We start from the raw sequence: 14801 nt of genomic DNA, 5'->3' as shown, positions 1-14801 counted from the left end.
AGGCAGGAATGTCTCCCGAGATGCCAACTTCTAAAGGAGATGAGGTTGATTCATGGCTGGGAGACAACTCATGCTGCTTGAGTTTTTGTGGGATTTTGGTTGGATTTTTTCCCTAAAAAAATCCTCCTTTCTTATTTCCAAGGCTGGGATGTCCCTGTAAAGTAACAGCCCTCCTGTAACACATCCTGGGAGGCAGCAAGCACATGAGCATGGAATGGGATATCTGGAAAAACACAGGTCCCTATGGCCTCTGTGGGCATCTCCTCTCCATGGTGAGGGCTCAGCCTGGAAAAGCTCAAATGGTGCTTTACCTTTAGTTACCTGCAAACTTGTAGGGGAGGAAAATTGCTTCTCATTTCCCATCCCAATTTTAATTATGTTTTCTTTAATCTGTAGCTTGGCTGCTTTTCTTGTCTCTTTTATGCCATTAAAATTAGCCTTAATTTAATATTCAGCCCTTTAAGGCACATGATTTCCCCATGGAGGCAAAGCAGTGCTTAATTCTGGAGGCACTTTGTGACCTCCTTTGTGTTCTACTGGAGTTTCTTTTCGCCATGGATTTGGTTTTTTGGTGACTGAGTCTGTCCCTGCTGGTTCCCATGTGGTGCTGGGGAGCACCTGGCTCATCATGCCCTGGATCAGGTCATTCCTCATGGATCAGGTCCTTCTCCTACCCCCTTTACAGCATTAAATGTCCTCCCTGACACAAAAGCCATTAAGCACATCTTTACCATTAACTTCTGAGTGGCAATGAATATTTAAACACAACAAACTCTTGTGTGCCTGCCCCTCTGTTAAGTCTTGTTTTCCAGGATCATCAGCACTTAATTCCAGTGTCTCTCTGTCCTTCTCTGCATCCCTCTGGTCCTGGTGCAAGAGAAGACGCTGATGCTGCAGCACTGAGAGTTCCATCAGATCATTTAGGTTGGAAAAGACCTCCAAGATCATCAAATCCAAGCGTTAACCCAACACTGCCAAACCCATCACCAGTTCCATCCTGTCTAGGATTGAGCCCAGCCTAAGGTGGTCCCTCATCCCTGTGGGGATGCCACAGACCATGGGAGATGTTTGCAGGTCTCCTGTGACCATGAGCCCTTCCCTGCCCACTCCAGGGCTCTGGAGTGTGGGCAGGAATGCCCGGGGAGGGCTCACCGCCTTGGGGCTGCTCACCTTCCTCTTCCAAACCATATTTATGGGGCTGGGTCGTTAATATGTTATCATTAATATGTTTTATTGCTGTTATCTCAGGTGCACGTGGAGCATTTCAGATGCAGCTGCTCCTATCTCACTCCCATCAGTGACTAATCCGTATTTCTTTGGCGGGTGATGGATGTTCTCCCGCTCCACAGGGCTGGCTCCGGGTGCTGGGCTGAGCCAGCTCCCTGCCACCAGCTTCAATTACTCTTCTCTTGGCTTTTTCCCCCCCTATTTTAACAATTTGAAGGATATTTCCTGCTCTTTAAGGGCAGTCCTACAGAGGCCAAAGGGATGGGCATTTGGAAGGGCAGATAATGGTGAGGAAGGTGTGTAGCCCTGGAGATGTGTGAGGGAGAGGGATGAACTGGAGGACAATAAAAATTATAAAGAAATCATATCTAGGGGAGAGAAAAGCTTTGGGAAAGGCAGAAAGCTTGGCAAGAGCGGGGCTTCCCTTAGTTATTGGTGGGAGACTGTGTGGAAATGGGGCTCTGGAGGTGCTGGATGGAGCTGGAAAGAAACCTGGACTATTTGCTCCCAGTTATTACTTAATCAGGAGCTTCCCAGCCCAGGGGTCTCAACATGACACCCCCTTTCCCAGGGCTCTTTCTGCCAAGCTCACCCCAGGACTTTAACTTTTTATCCACTTCTCTCCCAGCAGCATTTGAATCGTGGAGAAAAAAAAAAAGAAAGCCCAATTTTTCCTTCTTGAAGGGATGTTTTAATTAAGGAAATGTGCTTGGCTTGCAGCGGGTGCCACAGGTGTGTGTTCTGGCTGCTGAGCTCTTCCACTGGTTAAAAAACCACTTAAGGAGCCGCTTGTGCTAAATGAGAGACTGGGAGAGATTTTGCAGCTAAATAATGAATCTCTTGAAATGCAAAGGCTTTTTCCTTTTTTTTTTTATCCCTTTGATTGTGCCATTTGTTCTAGTTTCTATAATAAGTTTGTTTGGGCTTGCAGATTTCCAACGGGAAGCTGCTTTGCTTGGAGCTCTTGCAGCACAGCTTGGGGGGGGGATTGCAGGAGGTACTTGTGCTTTGCTGCTTGGAAAAGAAAGGTTTTTTCCCCCAGAATATTCCCCCTGGTGAGGTGGGAATGATGTGCTGCCACAAAAGCTGGAGGTTGTTGGTTGGTTGCTGTTGGGGGCTCTTGGTGGGGACCCTGCATTGCATGGGCTGAGATTCATTTCATTTAAATAAGAAACGTTTGGGGAACAGCCAGTTTCCAGGTTTTTGTTGGAATAGTGCTGGCTGGGGCTATGGGATGAGGCAGCTCTGCTGAAGTCGCTGGGAGCTCCGTGTTTGCAGCAAAATGTGCTGGCCATGGAACTCGGGAAAGGCACCAAAGGTGGGTGCTGATGGGTAGGGATGGACAGTCACATCTCTTGAGTAAATCCCAGAATGGTTTGGGCTAGAAGGGGCCTTAAAACTCATCTCATTCCACCCCCTGCCAAGGGCAGAGGCACCTTCCGCTAGACCAGGTTGCTCCAAGGTCCATCCAGCGCTGGAGCACCTTCCCCATGAAGTGGAAAAGCACAAAATCCCCTCACCATGGTCCAAGGATGTTATTTTTTAGCAAAAGGCTGCAAACCAGAATTGCTGTTTTTAGAGCCCCCGTGGTCCTGTTGCTGCCAGAGCTGCGGGCGATGGAGACTGAAGGAACTTGTGAACTCCTCCATCTGCTGTCTGGTGACACTGCAACTGTGAAAACAGCGATTTCTCCCCGCTGCTGGCTCCGTCTGGCTCTGCTGCTGCCCACCCAGCCCAGCAGTCCCATCTCCCTGCTGGGAACGGGCTGTGCAGGTTCATTAAGAACTGTCAGGAGGCACCTCCACACTGGCAGCCTGGAGCCCATGGGGAGGAGTGGGAGATTCCCCAGTGGGTTTTAGCAGAGCTGTTGTCTCCCACCTGACTGAGATGATGTGATAAGATGGCTTTGGTTGGATAATGTCTGCAGAGTCACAGAGCTGCATCCCCACATTGGACTTGATGTGGTGGCTGGTGAAGTGCTTTGAGATGCTCCTGTTGACTGCAGTGAGGAATTTCTGAGCTGTGCTAGGCTGCACGTCCCACAGTGCTTTATTTTAGGAAGAAATCCTTCCCTGTGAGGGTGGTGAGGCCCTGGCACAGGTTGCCCAGAGAAGCTGTGGCTGCCTCATCCCTGCAAGTGTCCAAGGGCAGGTTGGACAGGGCTTGGAGCAACCTGGGCTAGTGGAAGGTATCCCTGCCCGTGGCAGGGGGTGGACTAAATAATCTTTAAGGTCTCTTCCAACCCAACTCATTCTATGATTGCGTGATTTTTCTCCCTCTTGCTGCTGTTCCTTCATCAAGCTTTTCCCCATGGAGCCCATGGAATACCAGCCACCCTGCAAGTGGCTGGACACCAAACCAGAGGCACCTTGTGTGGACGGAAGCTTTATGAGCCTTTCAGAGGTGTTGGCAGCCGAGTCACCATAAATCCAAAGGTGTCATCAGACATGTGGCAAAATGTCTTTGCAATGCTGGCTGTTTTTCCTGCCGCGCCGTGTTCGCAACTCTGTCGGATTTGGGTCAGGCTGCCGGGGGGGATGGCGGCCTCGGGGGCTGCTCTCTCCGGTGGGCTTGGATCTCCTCCTCCCTTCCTTCATTCCTGCTCCTTCCTCACTGAATGGCATAAATAATGCATCCTTTTTCCCTTCTCATGCTATTTTTAGGGCCAGGATTCTGGGTTAACTGAGCGTACGATGCTGGCAGCTCCCTCCTGCTTCCCAAACTCCTTTTGCCAATGCTGGTTTTCCAGAACTTCCCTAACTGTTCATTTTTTTTTTTCTACCTTTGCAGGAACCAAAGGTGTGTTTTTATAACCTCTTCTCTAGTGGGCTTTTAGCATTTCATTTAAAGAATTTCCATAATTTCCACTATAGGCAACATTTTTCCTTAATTAATAAGAAAACTAATTAATTCAGTCAGTCCTTACTAGAGCCCCCTTCCAAGATTTCTTGGAGCTCTTCGTGAGCAGTCACTGGGTGGAAAAGTTTCCATTTGGGGACAAAGCTGCTTCACTGATGCCAAACTGCTCTCTGTGGAGATGCTGCCTTGGATGGATTTCCACATGTGTGTACGTGGAGCTGGGGCTGGTGTCAGCTCTCTGGCTGCATCAGTGGAAGTTAATATTGTGCAATATGAAGTATAAAGGACATGCTGGAGTATTATATCCCACTGGGACGTCTTTTCCCCTGGTTGCACTCCCACAGTTGGAAGGGGAGATTCTCTACTGGGAGCTGCCCAAGGAAAAGGAGCGGCTGGACCAAAGGCAGTGGCTGCCCTGCAGGAGCAGGACCCTGACCCCAATATCCTGAGCCTTTCCTGACATTCCCTGTCCCCTCTTTGCCAGGAGGCTGATGACCAGGCTGGAGGACATGCGCCGGAGCGTGCTGGGGGACGGGGTGAACCGCTGCATCCTGTGTGGGGAGCAGCTGGGGCCGCGTGGGTCTGCCTGTGTCGTGTGTGAGGACTGCAAGAAGGTGAGGCCCTTCCCTGTGCCCTGCACCTCCCCGGAGTCCCACAGCACCCTCCAGACCCTCAGAGCTCATCCCTGATCCTCACAGCCTGTGGCCCCCAAGGAATCCCCCAGCAATCATTCCTGACTGCAGGAACCTGCTGCAGGGATGCCAGGCTGGCTCAGGGATTTTTAATTCAATTTATTTTGTAATTTCAGGCTTTTAGCAGTTGGAAATTATAATTTCGAATGAGGTTGGTGCTTGTGAGCGAGGAGGTCCAGCAGAGTGGAGCTCCTGTAGCTCTGAGCAGGGAGAAAGGAGGAGTTTGCTTTGCCACACATGGCTCACACAGAGCATCAGGGCGATCCTTGGGGAGGGTTTTATTGACAAATCTGGGAGAGCATCTCAGCCCAGGGGGAACCTCAGTCTTTGGGGGCATGTTTCTGTAGCCCCACATCCCTCCACACGTGGCATGAGAGGACATCTCCGAGGGTTTCTGTGCTCATTGGTGCTTGTGCTGGGAGAGCTCTCGTTAACCAGCCCTCATTAACCTCCCACTGGTGGTGCTGGTGTGGTGGGACCTTGCGGTGGCCAGAACTTTGTTTTCCCTGCAGAACGTCTGCACCAAGTGTGGGGTGCAGACCACCAACAACCGGCCCCACGCCATCTGGCTCTGCAAGATCTGCAGTGAGCAGCGGGAGGTGAGTGTGGCCCCCCCGGGGTTCCCCCTGCCCCATGGATATTGTCCCTGCCCTTGGTGTCACCCTGTGCACTGTCCCCACCCCAGACCTCCCAGATGGGACCAACTCAAGCTCCCAGGGATTTTCAGCACCACTAAGCCTTGCCCAGCTGCTCGAGTCTGGTTCTTACAACATGGTCTTGTTTTCTACATAAAATGACGTTTATTAGTCCAAAACAAAGTCTTGGTGTCGCAGGGGCTGTTGTGGGCAGAGATTGCCTGTCTGCTGCCTGCAGCATGAGCCAAAGAGTTAATTAATTAACAGCATGGGCTGCAGGGTAGGGATATGGAGTTGCGTGTCCTCCACCTGCTGGTGCAGGGGGATGAAGTCCCCAGGACCCCTCCCAAGACATGGATGCCAGCCTTATCCCTGCTCCCCCAGGTGTGGAAGCGCTCTGGTGCCTGGTTCTTCAAGGGTTTGCCCAAGCAGATGTTGCCCCAGCCGATGCCCGTCAGCAAGAACAAGGGACCCCAAGCCCCGAGCGAGCCCAGCCCGGCAGAACCGCCCACCCCGGACCCCAAACTGTCCTCCCGGGCACCCACTCGAGGTAGGTGACAGCGGGTGCTGACCCCCCCAACATTGGGGGGGTACTGCCAGCGTGGTATTGGGTCTCTCCACATTGTTGGCATGGGAAAACTCTGGGAAAAAGCACCAGAGCAGTCCTGTGGCTGCTGCCTGTGTCCTAAAGAGCATAGAAATGGTCCTGCTGCCCTCCCTGCCTGCGGAGGCTTTATCCAGGCTGTCCAAGTCGGGGGTGGATGGGATTGCAGGAGCGTCCTTCAGCAAAGCAGCCCCGGGTGGGGATCAGGGGTTTGGGCAGTGCCTGGGTATGAACACGGTGATGGAGAAGCCTGGGAAAAATAAGAATAAAAAGGGAAGTAAGGGTTGGTGTTGGGGGGAGTGTGGGCTGCAGCTTCACCCCTTCTCGCTCTGTTTGTGCCTCCAAGGCCAGGCGGAGGCCGGGCCCCCCCCAGCCGAACCGGACGCCGAGGGTAAGCACCGGCCTTCACCCTCTCCCCGTGCCACTGCCCTGGTGCCGCCTGTGCTGAGTCCCCTCTCTCCCTCCCTCCATTCCCATGACGTTTTCCTGCAGAGTTTCCCATGGGAGGCTGCAGCAGGACCTCTCCTTGCTGCTGCCGCCCACCACGCGGGGATTGAGTTATTCCTGGGCTTCCCCACCCCCTGCACACGCCGGGGCTGAGCGGCTGCGATTCCAGCGCTGAGCGGAGCTGCCTCTGTGGGTGGTGGGTCCTGCTGTGAGGGGCAGGAGATTTTCTGCTTATTTAATGGCAGTCCTTGGAAAACCTCCCGGAGAAACTCCTGGAGGTTTGTGGGGGCTTGTGCATGTCTGCAAGGGATGGAGCAGCTGAGCTGCTCTGCTCTGGTTTCCCCCACCGAAGGGCACCAGCACAGAGCTGTGCCCAGGCTTGTGCCGTGCACGGGAGGCAGAGCAGGGGGAGGATGCACTGGGGTTTTTTTGTGGTAATACCTTGCCCCCTCCACCACTTAGAATCACGGAATAATTTAGTTTGGAAAAACCCTCTAACACCGTTGAGTCCAACCGTTCCCCCAGCAATGCCAAGGCCACCATTAACCCATGTCCCCAGGTGTCACATTTACATGGCTTTTAAATCCCTTCAGGGATTGTGGCTCCTGCCCTGGGCACCTGTGCCAGGGCTAGACAACCCTTTCAGTGAAGCAATGTTCCCTAATATCCGACCTAAACCTCCCCTGGCACAACCTGAGGCTGTTTCCTCTTGTCCTGTCCCTTGTTCTCCAGGAGCAGAGTCTGACCCCCACCTGACTCCACCCTCCTGTAAGGGAGTTGGAGAGACTGAGAAGGTCTCACTGGAATTTAATTTTGAGTAATATCCCCCATTTTCACAGTTCCACATCAGAATGCTGAGGTGCTAAGGATTACAGACCCCCCTCAACACCACCTGCCCCTGGCTGGACAGTCATTAAGACGAGAGCAGCACAGTGGCTGCAAACCCTCCTCTTCCTCTCCTTCCTTACAAAGAAGGCAGTAGGGGTTTGAGAGGACATTTCCCCTGGTGTGGTCCCCTCCATCCCACCCATCCTTTAGCTCAGGGTCTGTTGTGACAGTGGCCGTGCTCGAGTTCCCAGTTGTGGCTCCACGTTGGTGGCACAGCCTTTTTCTGAGCTGTGCTCCCTCCAGCCCACACGATGGAGACACATCCTGTGTGTCTGGGTGGTGTTTTGGGGTGAGCCCCATGGGGGGGCACCCACTGTGGGTACCTGGGATTAGTCACAGCCCTGTGGGGAGCTCCAGATGAGCCTGTGCCCAGCCTGGTGCTCCCAGCTGATGATCTTCCCCTTCCCATGTAGCAGCACTTGGGGAAACCACTGAATTAAGGTGATTTAATTGCAACAGTAGCTGGTGCTGTTGAACTTCCCAGCCCCACAACAGGCAGCTTTTATTGAGCTCTGGCTCCTGCAAGTCCGGGAGGCTTTGCCAACTCTGCAGGTCCCTCCCGGTGCTCAGCATGCTCACGTCGTGCCCATGATTTTCCTAAAGCTCCCTTGGAAAATTATTTATTGTACTGCTATTTCTGCACCATGGGGCTCCTGGGCCTGGATGCTCGTTTCCATTCCTCTCTGCTCTTCAGCATCCCGGTGTTTTTCCCTCCCTCCTCTCCCCCACCTACAATCGGTTGCGTTTCGCTTTCTCCGGTGACCCTGAGAGCCCAACCAAGGAGAAACATCCCATTTATGTCACAGCCAAGATTTATACCTGGCATCTCCAGTGCCAGCCAGGTGAGCGCCGGGACCTTTTCCATCACATCTGTGGGTTGCAATTTGTCACCACGGAGCGCTCTGGGCACCCTGGAGCGTGTGGCTGGGATTTATCTGCTGGGTGATGGAAGCGAGAGGCAGAGGCAGCTGCCACCCTTGTCTTGTTAATAAACGGAAGATGATCAACAAAAGGAAAATATGATCCCCCTGTCCTGGGGACTGTGGAGCTGTGATGCCTTAGGGGTTTGATGGGTGCTGAGGACTGGGTGATGGATGCCTCTGGCCTTGTTTTCCCATGGGATTCCTGCATCTCTTGGTGTTCCCATGGTTTGGTGTGTCCTTTGGGCTTTCCTGACCGCTGTGTGAAGGTTTGGTGTTGCAGAGCCCTCCTGTTGCAGTCCCCAAAACTCTGGGGGTGATGCTGTAGTGGCTGTGCCTATCCTCTTTCTCCTCCTCCTGCTGACACCCAGACTGGGCTTCACCCAGGGGTGGGAGGTTGGTTTTCCAGCCTCACAGCTGCCTTTATCCCTCTCCCGCAGGCAGCGACACGACGGCATCCCCCAGGGGGAGCCGCAGGCCGGCCGAGGGCCGGGCGGGTCCATGTGGCAGTGAGGACACCGGTGGGGACACCGAGAGCCGGGACTACGGTGCCGAGAGCGGGGTCAGCAGGAGCCCTGGTGAGAACTGTGCTCCTGCATCCCTGTGCCTGCTTCTGCACCCTTGGGAGGAGAGGGCTGGGGGGCACAAGGCTGACAGCTGTCTAAGGGTTGTCTGTGCTGATTCTGCCCCCTCCTTACAGGTGTGAAGAGAACCAACTCCGTTCAAGCCTCACGGCCGCCCCCAGCAGCCACTGCCGGACCCGCTGCGGGTCCCGCTCCGGCAGCAGCACCCGCAGGTAGGATGTGACAGGGATGCAGCCAGGAACAGTGCCTGGGGACCCCCAATGCCTTGTTTGTGGAATTGCGGTGCTGGGGTCGGGGAGAGGGCTGGAAGCACCTCTCAGTGAACTCCCTGGTGATGCTGCGTTTGTCCCCAGCGCCACCAGCAGCAGCGAGGCCGGGCCCCGGGGCGGGCGGGAGGTTCCCGGAGAGACAAGGTGAGATCGAGCTGTCTGTGAGGGGCTGGGGGGCAGAGCCCACGGGGGGCTAACGGGGTCCCTCCCGCAGCGAGCCCACCGCTGGGACCCTCAGAGCCGGCCCGCGCTGCCGCCAGGGAGGAACGAGGAGGGGGCTACGCTGCGCCCCCCGCCAGGGAGGAGAGGCCGGCCTGGCAGCCCCCCGCCTTCCAGCAACCCCCCGCCGCCACACCCGCATCCGCAGCCCCGCAGCGGCAGCCGCAGCAGCAGCAGCCCCAGGAGGAGGAGGAGGATGCCAACAGCTATGACTCTGATGAAGGCAGTACGTACCCAGGGTGCACGGAAGGGAGGGAGCTGTTCTTTGGGATACATGAGAGTTTGAGGAGATGATCGCTGGGGGAGCCTGACGCGTATGGTAAGGTGGTGGGTCTCTGACTGGGAGAATCCTTGGGGAACTCTGCTTCCCTGTGATTGGGGCAGGGTCTTGCAGGCTGTCCCTGCTCAGTGCAGTTCGTGCAGCCCACAGGATCTTCAGTTGGTTTTGCACCAAACGCTGAGCTCTGATGTGATGATTCAGGCTCTGAGCCTACATTACCTTCCTGTTTCCGTACTGGAGTCCCTAAGGCATCTGCCTCTTTCCATCTGAGCATCCTTTGCTCTGAGAAACACCACTGGCCTGTCTAGGAAGGGCTTGGTGGCTGCAATCCCTTTGCACCCTGAGATCTTGGTGTTCAGCCATTTGCTCCCCTAAAAGAAAGGGAATTTGCTGCAGGAGGCTGAGCATCTGTGGGAGAACCTCCTGGGTGGGAAGAGCTGCTCGGGGCCAGGAGCAGGTGCTCAGGTAGGAGCAGCTGGACCCAGCTGAGGTTCTGTGCCTTCTCTTCATCCCTGTTGTGTTTTCCTGATGATCACATGAAGACAAGCCTGAGTTGGTTTCTCCCATTTTTGGGGCCAAGCACTGACTCTCAACCTTGGGAGAAGATGCTGTCCCTGAGCTGGTTTGTAGGGTTACTCCTGCTCTGCCTGGTGAATATTGAATCCAGCTCCAAAGTCCCAGGCTGCCCTCCCTGGGCAGTCCCTCCTCTGTAAGGCTTTGACCAGAGCTCCTGAGTCCAGCTGGATCTGTGGCAGTTTGGCCGGTGCCAGCACAGTCTCGTGTGCGTTAAACAGCTTCTACATTTGAGCCACAAATCTTTCTAATTATTACTAATCGGGGCTGACTAAATGCAGTTATTGGCTGAGGTTTTAACAAGATTCTGTTTCCAACTCCTCCTCCCTCTCCATCAGCCACGCTGGGAGCTCTGGAGTTCAACCTGCTCTACGACCAGGAGAACAGCTCCCTGCACTGCACCCTCATCAAGGCCAAGGTAAGTGCTCCTCTTTTTTCCCATTTTGTCTCCAATTTAAGTCCATCTGGCTTCCAGTTTCTTCGGTGTGATGAGATGGAAGCCATGTGGCTGCTGACAGAGGCTGCTCCCTTGGGAGACTCGACCTGACCCTGTTGGCACAACTGCTTCTAGCTGTGGAAAGCTGGGGGGCTTTTCCTTGAGTAGATCCAAGAGATCTGTGAGGACGGTGAGGCACTGGGATGGCTTCCCAGAGAAGCTATGGCTGCTGCATACCTGGAACTGTTCAAGGCCAGGTCAGACAAGTCTGGTGAAAGGTGTCCCTGCCCATGGCAGGGAGTTGGAACTTGGTGATATTTGGGGTGTCTTTTACCTCAAACCATCCTGTGGTTCTATAATTCTATGATTTTTCCTCGAGTTAAGTCTGATGTTTCAGCACATCGTGGCACCCACGACTGCTCGGGGCGGAGAACGAGGCTCTTGGTTCACTGAACACGTTTTCTCTTTGCTGAGTTGCTTCATGGGCAGCTTTTTCTCTTCCCGGGCTCAGCTGAAGGAGGATTCACGTGCCATGTTCTCTTAATCATCTTTTAGGGCTTAAAACCGATGGACTCCAATGGCCTGGCTGATCCCTACGTGAAGCTGCACCTCCTGCCTGGAGCCAGCAAGGTGAGGCTTTGCCTGGTTTGGTGCATTTTGGGCTGGGATGGAGCAGAGGTTTCTCAGAACCCCTTCAGGCCCCTTCCTTGTATCAGACTTCCCCCTTTGATTTCTTGCTCACTGCTGCTGTTTTACCCTGGGGGTGTCTCTGAACAGTGATGATGTTCACAGATGCTCTCCCAGACCCAAGGAACAGCTCATCCTGCAGGCAGGAATCTGCTCAGGGATGAAGGGATGCTCCAGAGGAGGCAACACTGTTAATGCATCACAAAACATCTGACCAAGAATCTATTTATTGCCAAAATTTGAATTACCCATTTGCTTTGAAGCTGCAACATGTTCTTGTTAGAGCTGTGAGGAGAGAACTGTTGAGGAAACTCGCTCCATCATGGAAATCCCTGGAAATCTCTCTCCCCAGCCCAGCTAAGCTGATCTTAGTGGGGCAGCCTTGGAGGAAGGGATGACCAGAACTGGCCCAGCAGTGCTGACTCTTTGCTCAGGGGGTGCAGAGTTTTTTCCCTGCTGCAGATTTTTGCTCAGAGTAACTAAGTATAAAACAAGGGGGAAACAGAAAATAAAGCCTTTGGATTGATATTTACAGGTTTGCTTTTATGTATATGGGGTTTCTGATCTTGTGCAGAGTAAATCAAGGTGTTGTGATCTTGGGAATTACTTTGATTTCTGTTGCTCTCCTTTGCTGATTTTTTTTTTTTAATTTTTTTAATGTTTAACATGTGTTTGTGAAAGACACACGATCAAGTAGCAGAGCTCCTCGATTTCCCAGCTGCCACCTCCTTTAGACCATGAGGGCTGTGACTTGAACCCCCAAAACCTGTCTGGTGCACCTTCTTCCTTTTACAAGTGTCCTTGAGGGAATAGATCCCAGGGAGTGACAAAAACCAGGCAGTGAAGGCTGCCCTGGACACCACGTGTCACCGAGTCCCCGGTGCTCCTGTAAAGGTCCACCTTGTTGGGTTGGGGATGCTCAGCTGGAGTTGATGCCTCACCAGCACAACCCAGTCAAAACACCTCTCATGAACCAGATGGGATAGAGCATCTCTGCCAGGAGGTGGGATTTCAGTGGGGGGGAGTTCAGGGGTGTAGTTATGCCGTGGTTTGTTTGTTTGCCATTGCAGTCGAACAAGCTGAGGACGAAGACGCTGCGCAACACCCGCAACCCCGTGTGGAACGAGACCCTGGTGTACCACGGCATCACAGATGAGGACATGCAGAGGAAAACCCTCAGGCAAGCAGAGGAGCCTGGGATCCCGTGGAGGGGTGGGATGGGGACTGTGGGGCTCCTCACGTGGAGGAGAGCACTGGCAGCAAAGTACAGGGGGTGACGGGGCACCTGGAAACGCAGAGGTTTTGGTTAAAAATCACCATGAACTTTCTGATTTGGATGGTCCTTTTAAGCGGAGAAAAAGCATTTTGGCCCTGTAATTTAATATTAAATTATTGGCATCACTTTAATTCTTATCAGTGTGGAGATGTGCATATTGTGTATCTGTGCTGATCAAACAATATCCCAGCAAAATATTAAGATGTCTATTTAAATAATCTCTAAAAATTTTTGATGTTTTCCTTCCTGCAGAAAATTCCCACCTTTCCACTGTTGATTTCTTGCCCTATCACAGAGCAGATATTAAAAATGTTGATTTTTTTTTTTTTTTTGGCCAACCAGAAGATTGATTTTCTTCCTCCTCTTATCAGAGGAGAGATAGATGGAGGGTGGTTTTAGGGGGGCTTTGCTCAGTCCACCCCTCCAGCAGTGCCCCTGCAGAGGTGGGTTTAGCTCTAGAGTGAGGTGCTGCTCCAGCCTGGCTGACGTTCCACCTTTTCCTCTTCCCTTCAGGATCTCAGTGTGTGATGAAGACAAATTTGGCCACAACGAGTTTATTGGAGAAACTCGAGTTTCCTTGAAAAAACTCAAAGCGAATCAGAAAAAGAACTTCAACATCTGCCTGGAGAGAGTAATACCAGTGAGTGTCTGAGAGATTTCCTTCTGCTGCCCTTCGTGTTTGGGCTGCAAACAAGTGGCATGTGAGGGAGGTTGGGGTGGGTTTGGGGTTGGAGCTGGAAGTGCCCAACTTCACTGGCGCCTTCAGGAGCTGGATTCCCACCTGTGTCTGGGCTGATATGACACATCCAGGCCAGGAGATAAGAGTGTGGTGGGAATCCAAGGGAAGTGACTCTGGAGACCATTCCTGGTGGCGCTGTCACTGCAGAGGAGAGGGCAGATTGCTCCATCCCTGAGCTCTGCTCCCTGGTGTTGGATCTGCTGAGGTGTGAAGGTTGATGGAGCAGATGGACGTTCCTCAGCCCAGCAAAGGAGCTGGGCTGAGCCCCCAGAGCTCTATCCCAGCTGTGGTCACTCATGGCAGTCTCTTTTTCCCTTTCCCATCCAAGACAAAACGTGCTGGAACAACCGGTGCATCCCGTGGGATGGCTCTGTATGAAGAGGAGGTAAGTCCTTGGAGGACAACACGCTCCCTGCATGTTTCACCCACCGTCTCTTGTGTGTGAGCCTGTTTTCCCACCCCTCATGGAGAATGAGGTTCCCTTCTGACCACCCTGTCTCATCTGCTCTGCCGCTGACGTTTTCCTGGCTCAACCCCCTTGTCCCCATCTCTGGTCCGTTCCTCCTGCAGGTAGATCGTGGTGGGGACGTGGAGGAGCGTGGGAAGATCCTGGTGTCCCTCATGTACAGCACCCAGCAGGGCGGGCTCATCGTGGGCATCGTGCGCTGCGTGCACTTGGCAGCCATGGACGCCAACGGGTACTCGGACCCCTTCGTGAAGCTGTGAGTGAGCCCTGGGGATGGCTCGGGGTTGTAACCCATGGGCATGGAGCCACCTGCTGTCCTCGGGCAGCAGCTGGGGGGCTGGGAATTCCTTTCAAAGCCCCTGCAGACCTCGTGCAGGAGGAGGTGTCCAGCAGCAGTGACTGTGCACGGTGGAAGTGCCCCCAGTGTGGCTGAAGCTCTATGAGACTGACTCAGCGCTTGGCTCCATCGCTCCCTGTAGGTCCCCAAATGCCCAGATCCAATGGTCACCTCATGTAGAATCAGTGAATCACTGGAAAAGACCTCCAAGACCATTGAGTCCAACCTTTGACCTCATGTCAAGGAGAACAAGGAGTCCTTCTTCTCTCCATCTCTGACCCACTGTGGCTGCAGGGCAGGGGTGGCTTGATGTCCCTCCATGCCCCACTTCCTACCTCATAATCCCATGTGCTAGGTGAAGCTGGGAGCCCAGGGATCACCTTGTCTATCTCTGTCTCCAATGGTTGGGTGGCTCCTGGGAACGTGGGAGAATAAAGTTGTTTTAACTCCAACCTCATAAACTGTGACACAGTGAGGACCCTGCAGTCATTGCTGGTGAGGTTATCATTGCTGTTTTCTCTTTGCCTTCAGAAAAAACCTCTGTTCTCCCTAAAACTCCTTCAATAACTCTCGTGTTGAACACTTTGCACATCTCTTTATAGCTGAGGTGGAACTGAGCAGTTTTCCTTCTCAGTCTCTATTTTTTTTGTATTTTCAATATCC

General features: G+C 53.3%; 1 protein-coding gene across 5 annotated transcripts in view; it reads left to right on the top strand.

The window, feature by feature from the left end:
* RPH3A (rabphilin 3A) overlaps positions 1 to 14801 on the top strand; it is a 31723-nt gene that overhangs the window by 13490 nt on the left and 3432 nt on the right. For 4 of the 5 annotated variants that reach the window (XM_032706018.1, XM_032706020.1, XM_032706019.1 and 1 more), the window contains 14 exons: positions 4571 to 4700; positions 5291 to 5377; positions 5798 to 5963; positions 6364 to 6408; positions 8713 to 8850; positions 8973 to 9068; positions 9210 to 9269; positions 9340 to 9570; positions 10536 to 10615; positions 11189 to 11263; positions 12391 to 12500; positions 13110 to 13236; positions 13664 to 13720; positions 13906 to 14057. In XM_032706018.1, coding sequence (XP_032561909.1) covers positions 4571 to 4700; positions 5291 to 5377; positions 5798 to 5963; positions 6364 to 6408; positions 8713 to 8850; positions 8973 to 9068; positions 9210 to 9269; positions 9340 to 9570; positions 10536 to 10615; positions 11189 to 11263; positions 12391 to 12500; positions 13110 to 13236; positions 13664 to 13720; positions 13906 to 14057 — 1554 coding nt within the window. The remainder of the gene's footprint in view (positions 1 to 4570; positions 4701 to 5290; positions 5378 to 5797; positions 5964 to 6363; positions 6409 to 8712; positions 8851 to 8972; positions 9069 to 9209; positions 9270 to 9339; positions 9571 to 10535; positions 10616 to 11188; positions 11264 to 12390; positions 12501 to 13109; positions 13237 to 13663; positions 13721 to 13905; positions 14058 to 14801) is intronic. The other variant, XM_032706021.1, reaches the window with a different exon arrangement.

The sequence above is a fragment of the Chiroxiphia lanceolata genome, chromosome 18 (genome assembly GCF_009829145.1).
Source record: "Chiroxiphia lanceolata isolate bChiLan1 chromosome 18, bChiLan1.pri, whole genome shotgun sequence".
NCBI lineage: Eukaryota > Metazoa > Chordata > Aves > Passeriformes > Pipridae > Chiroxiphia > Chiroxiphia lanceolata.
Note: the sequence above shows the minus strand (reverse complement) of the source record. Positions and strands in the feature narration are given on the sequence as shown.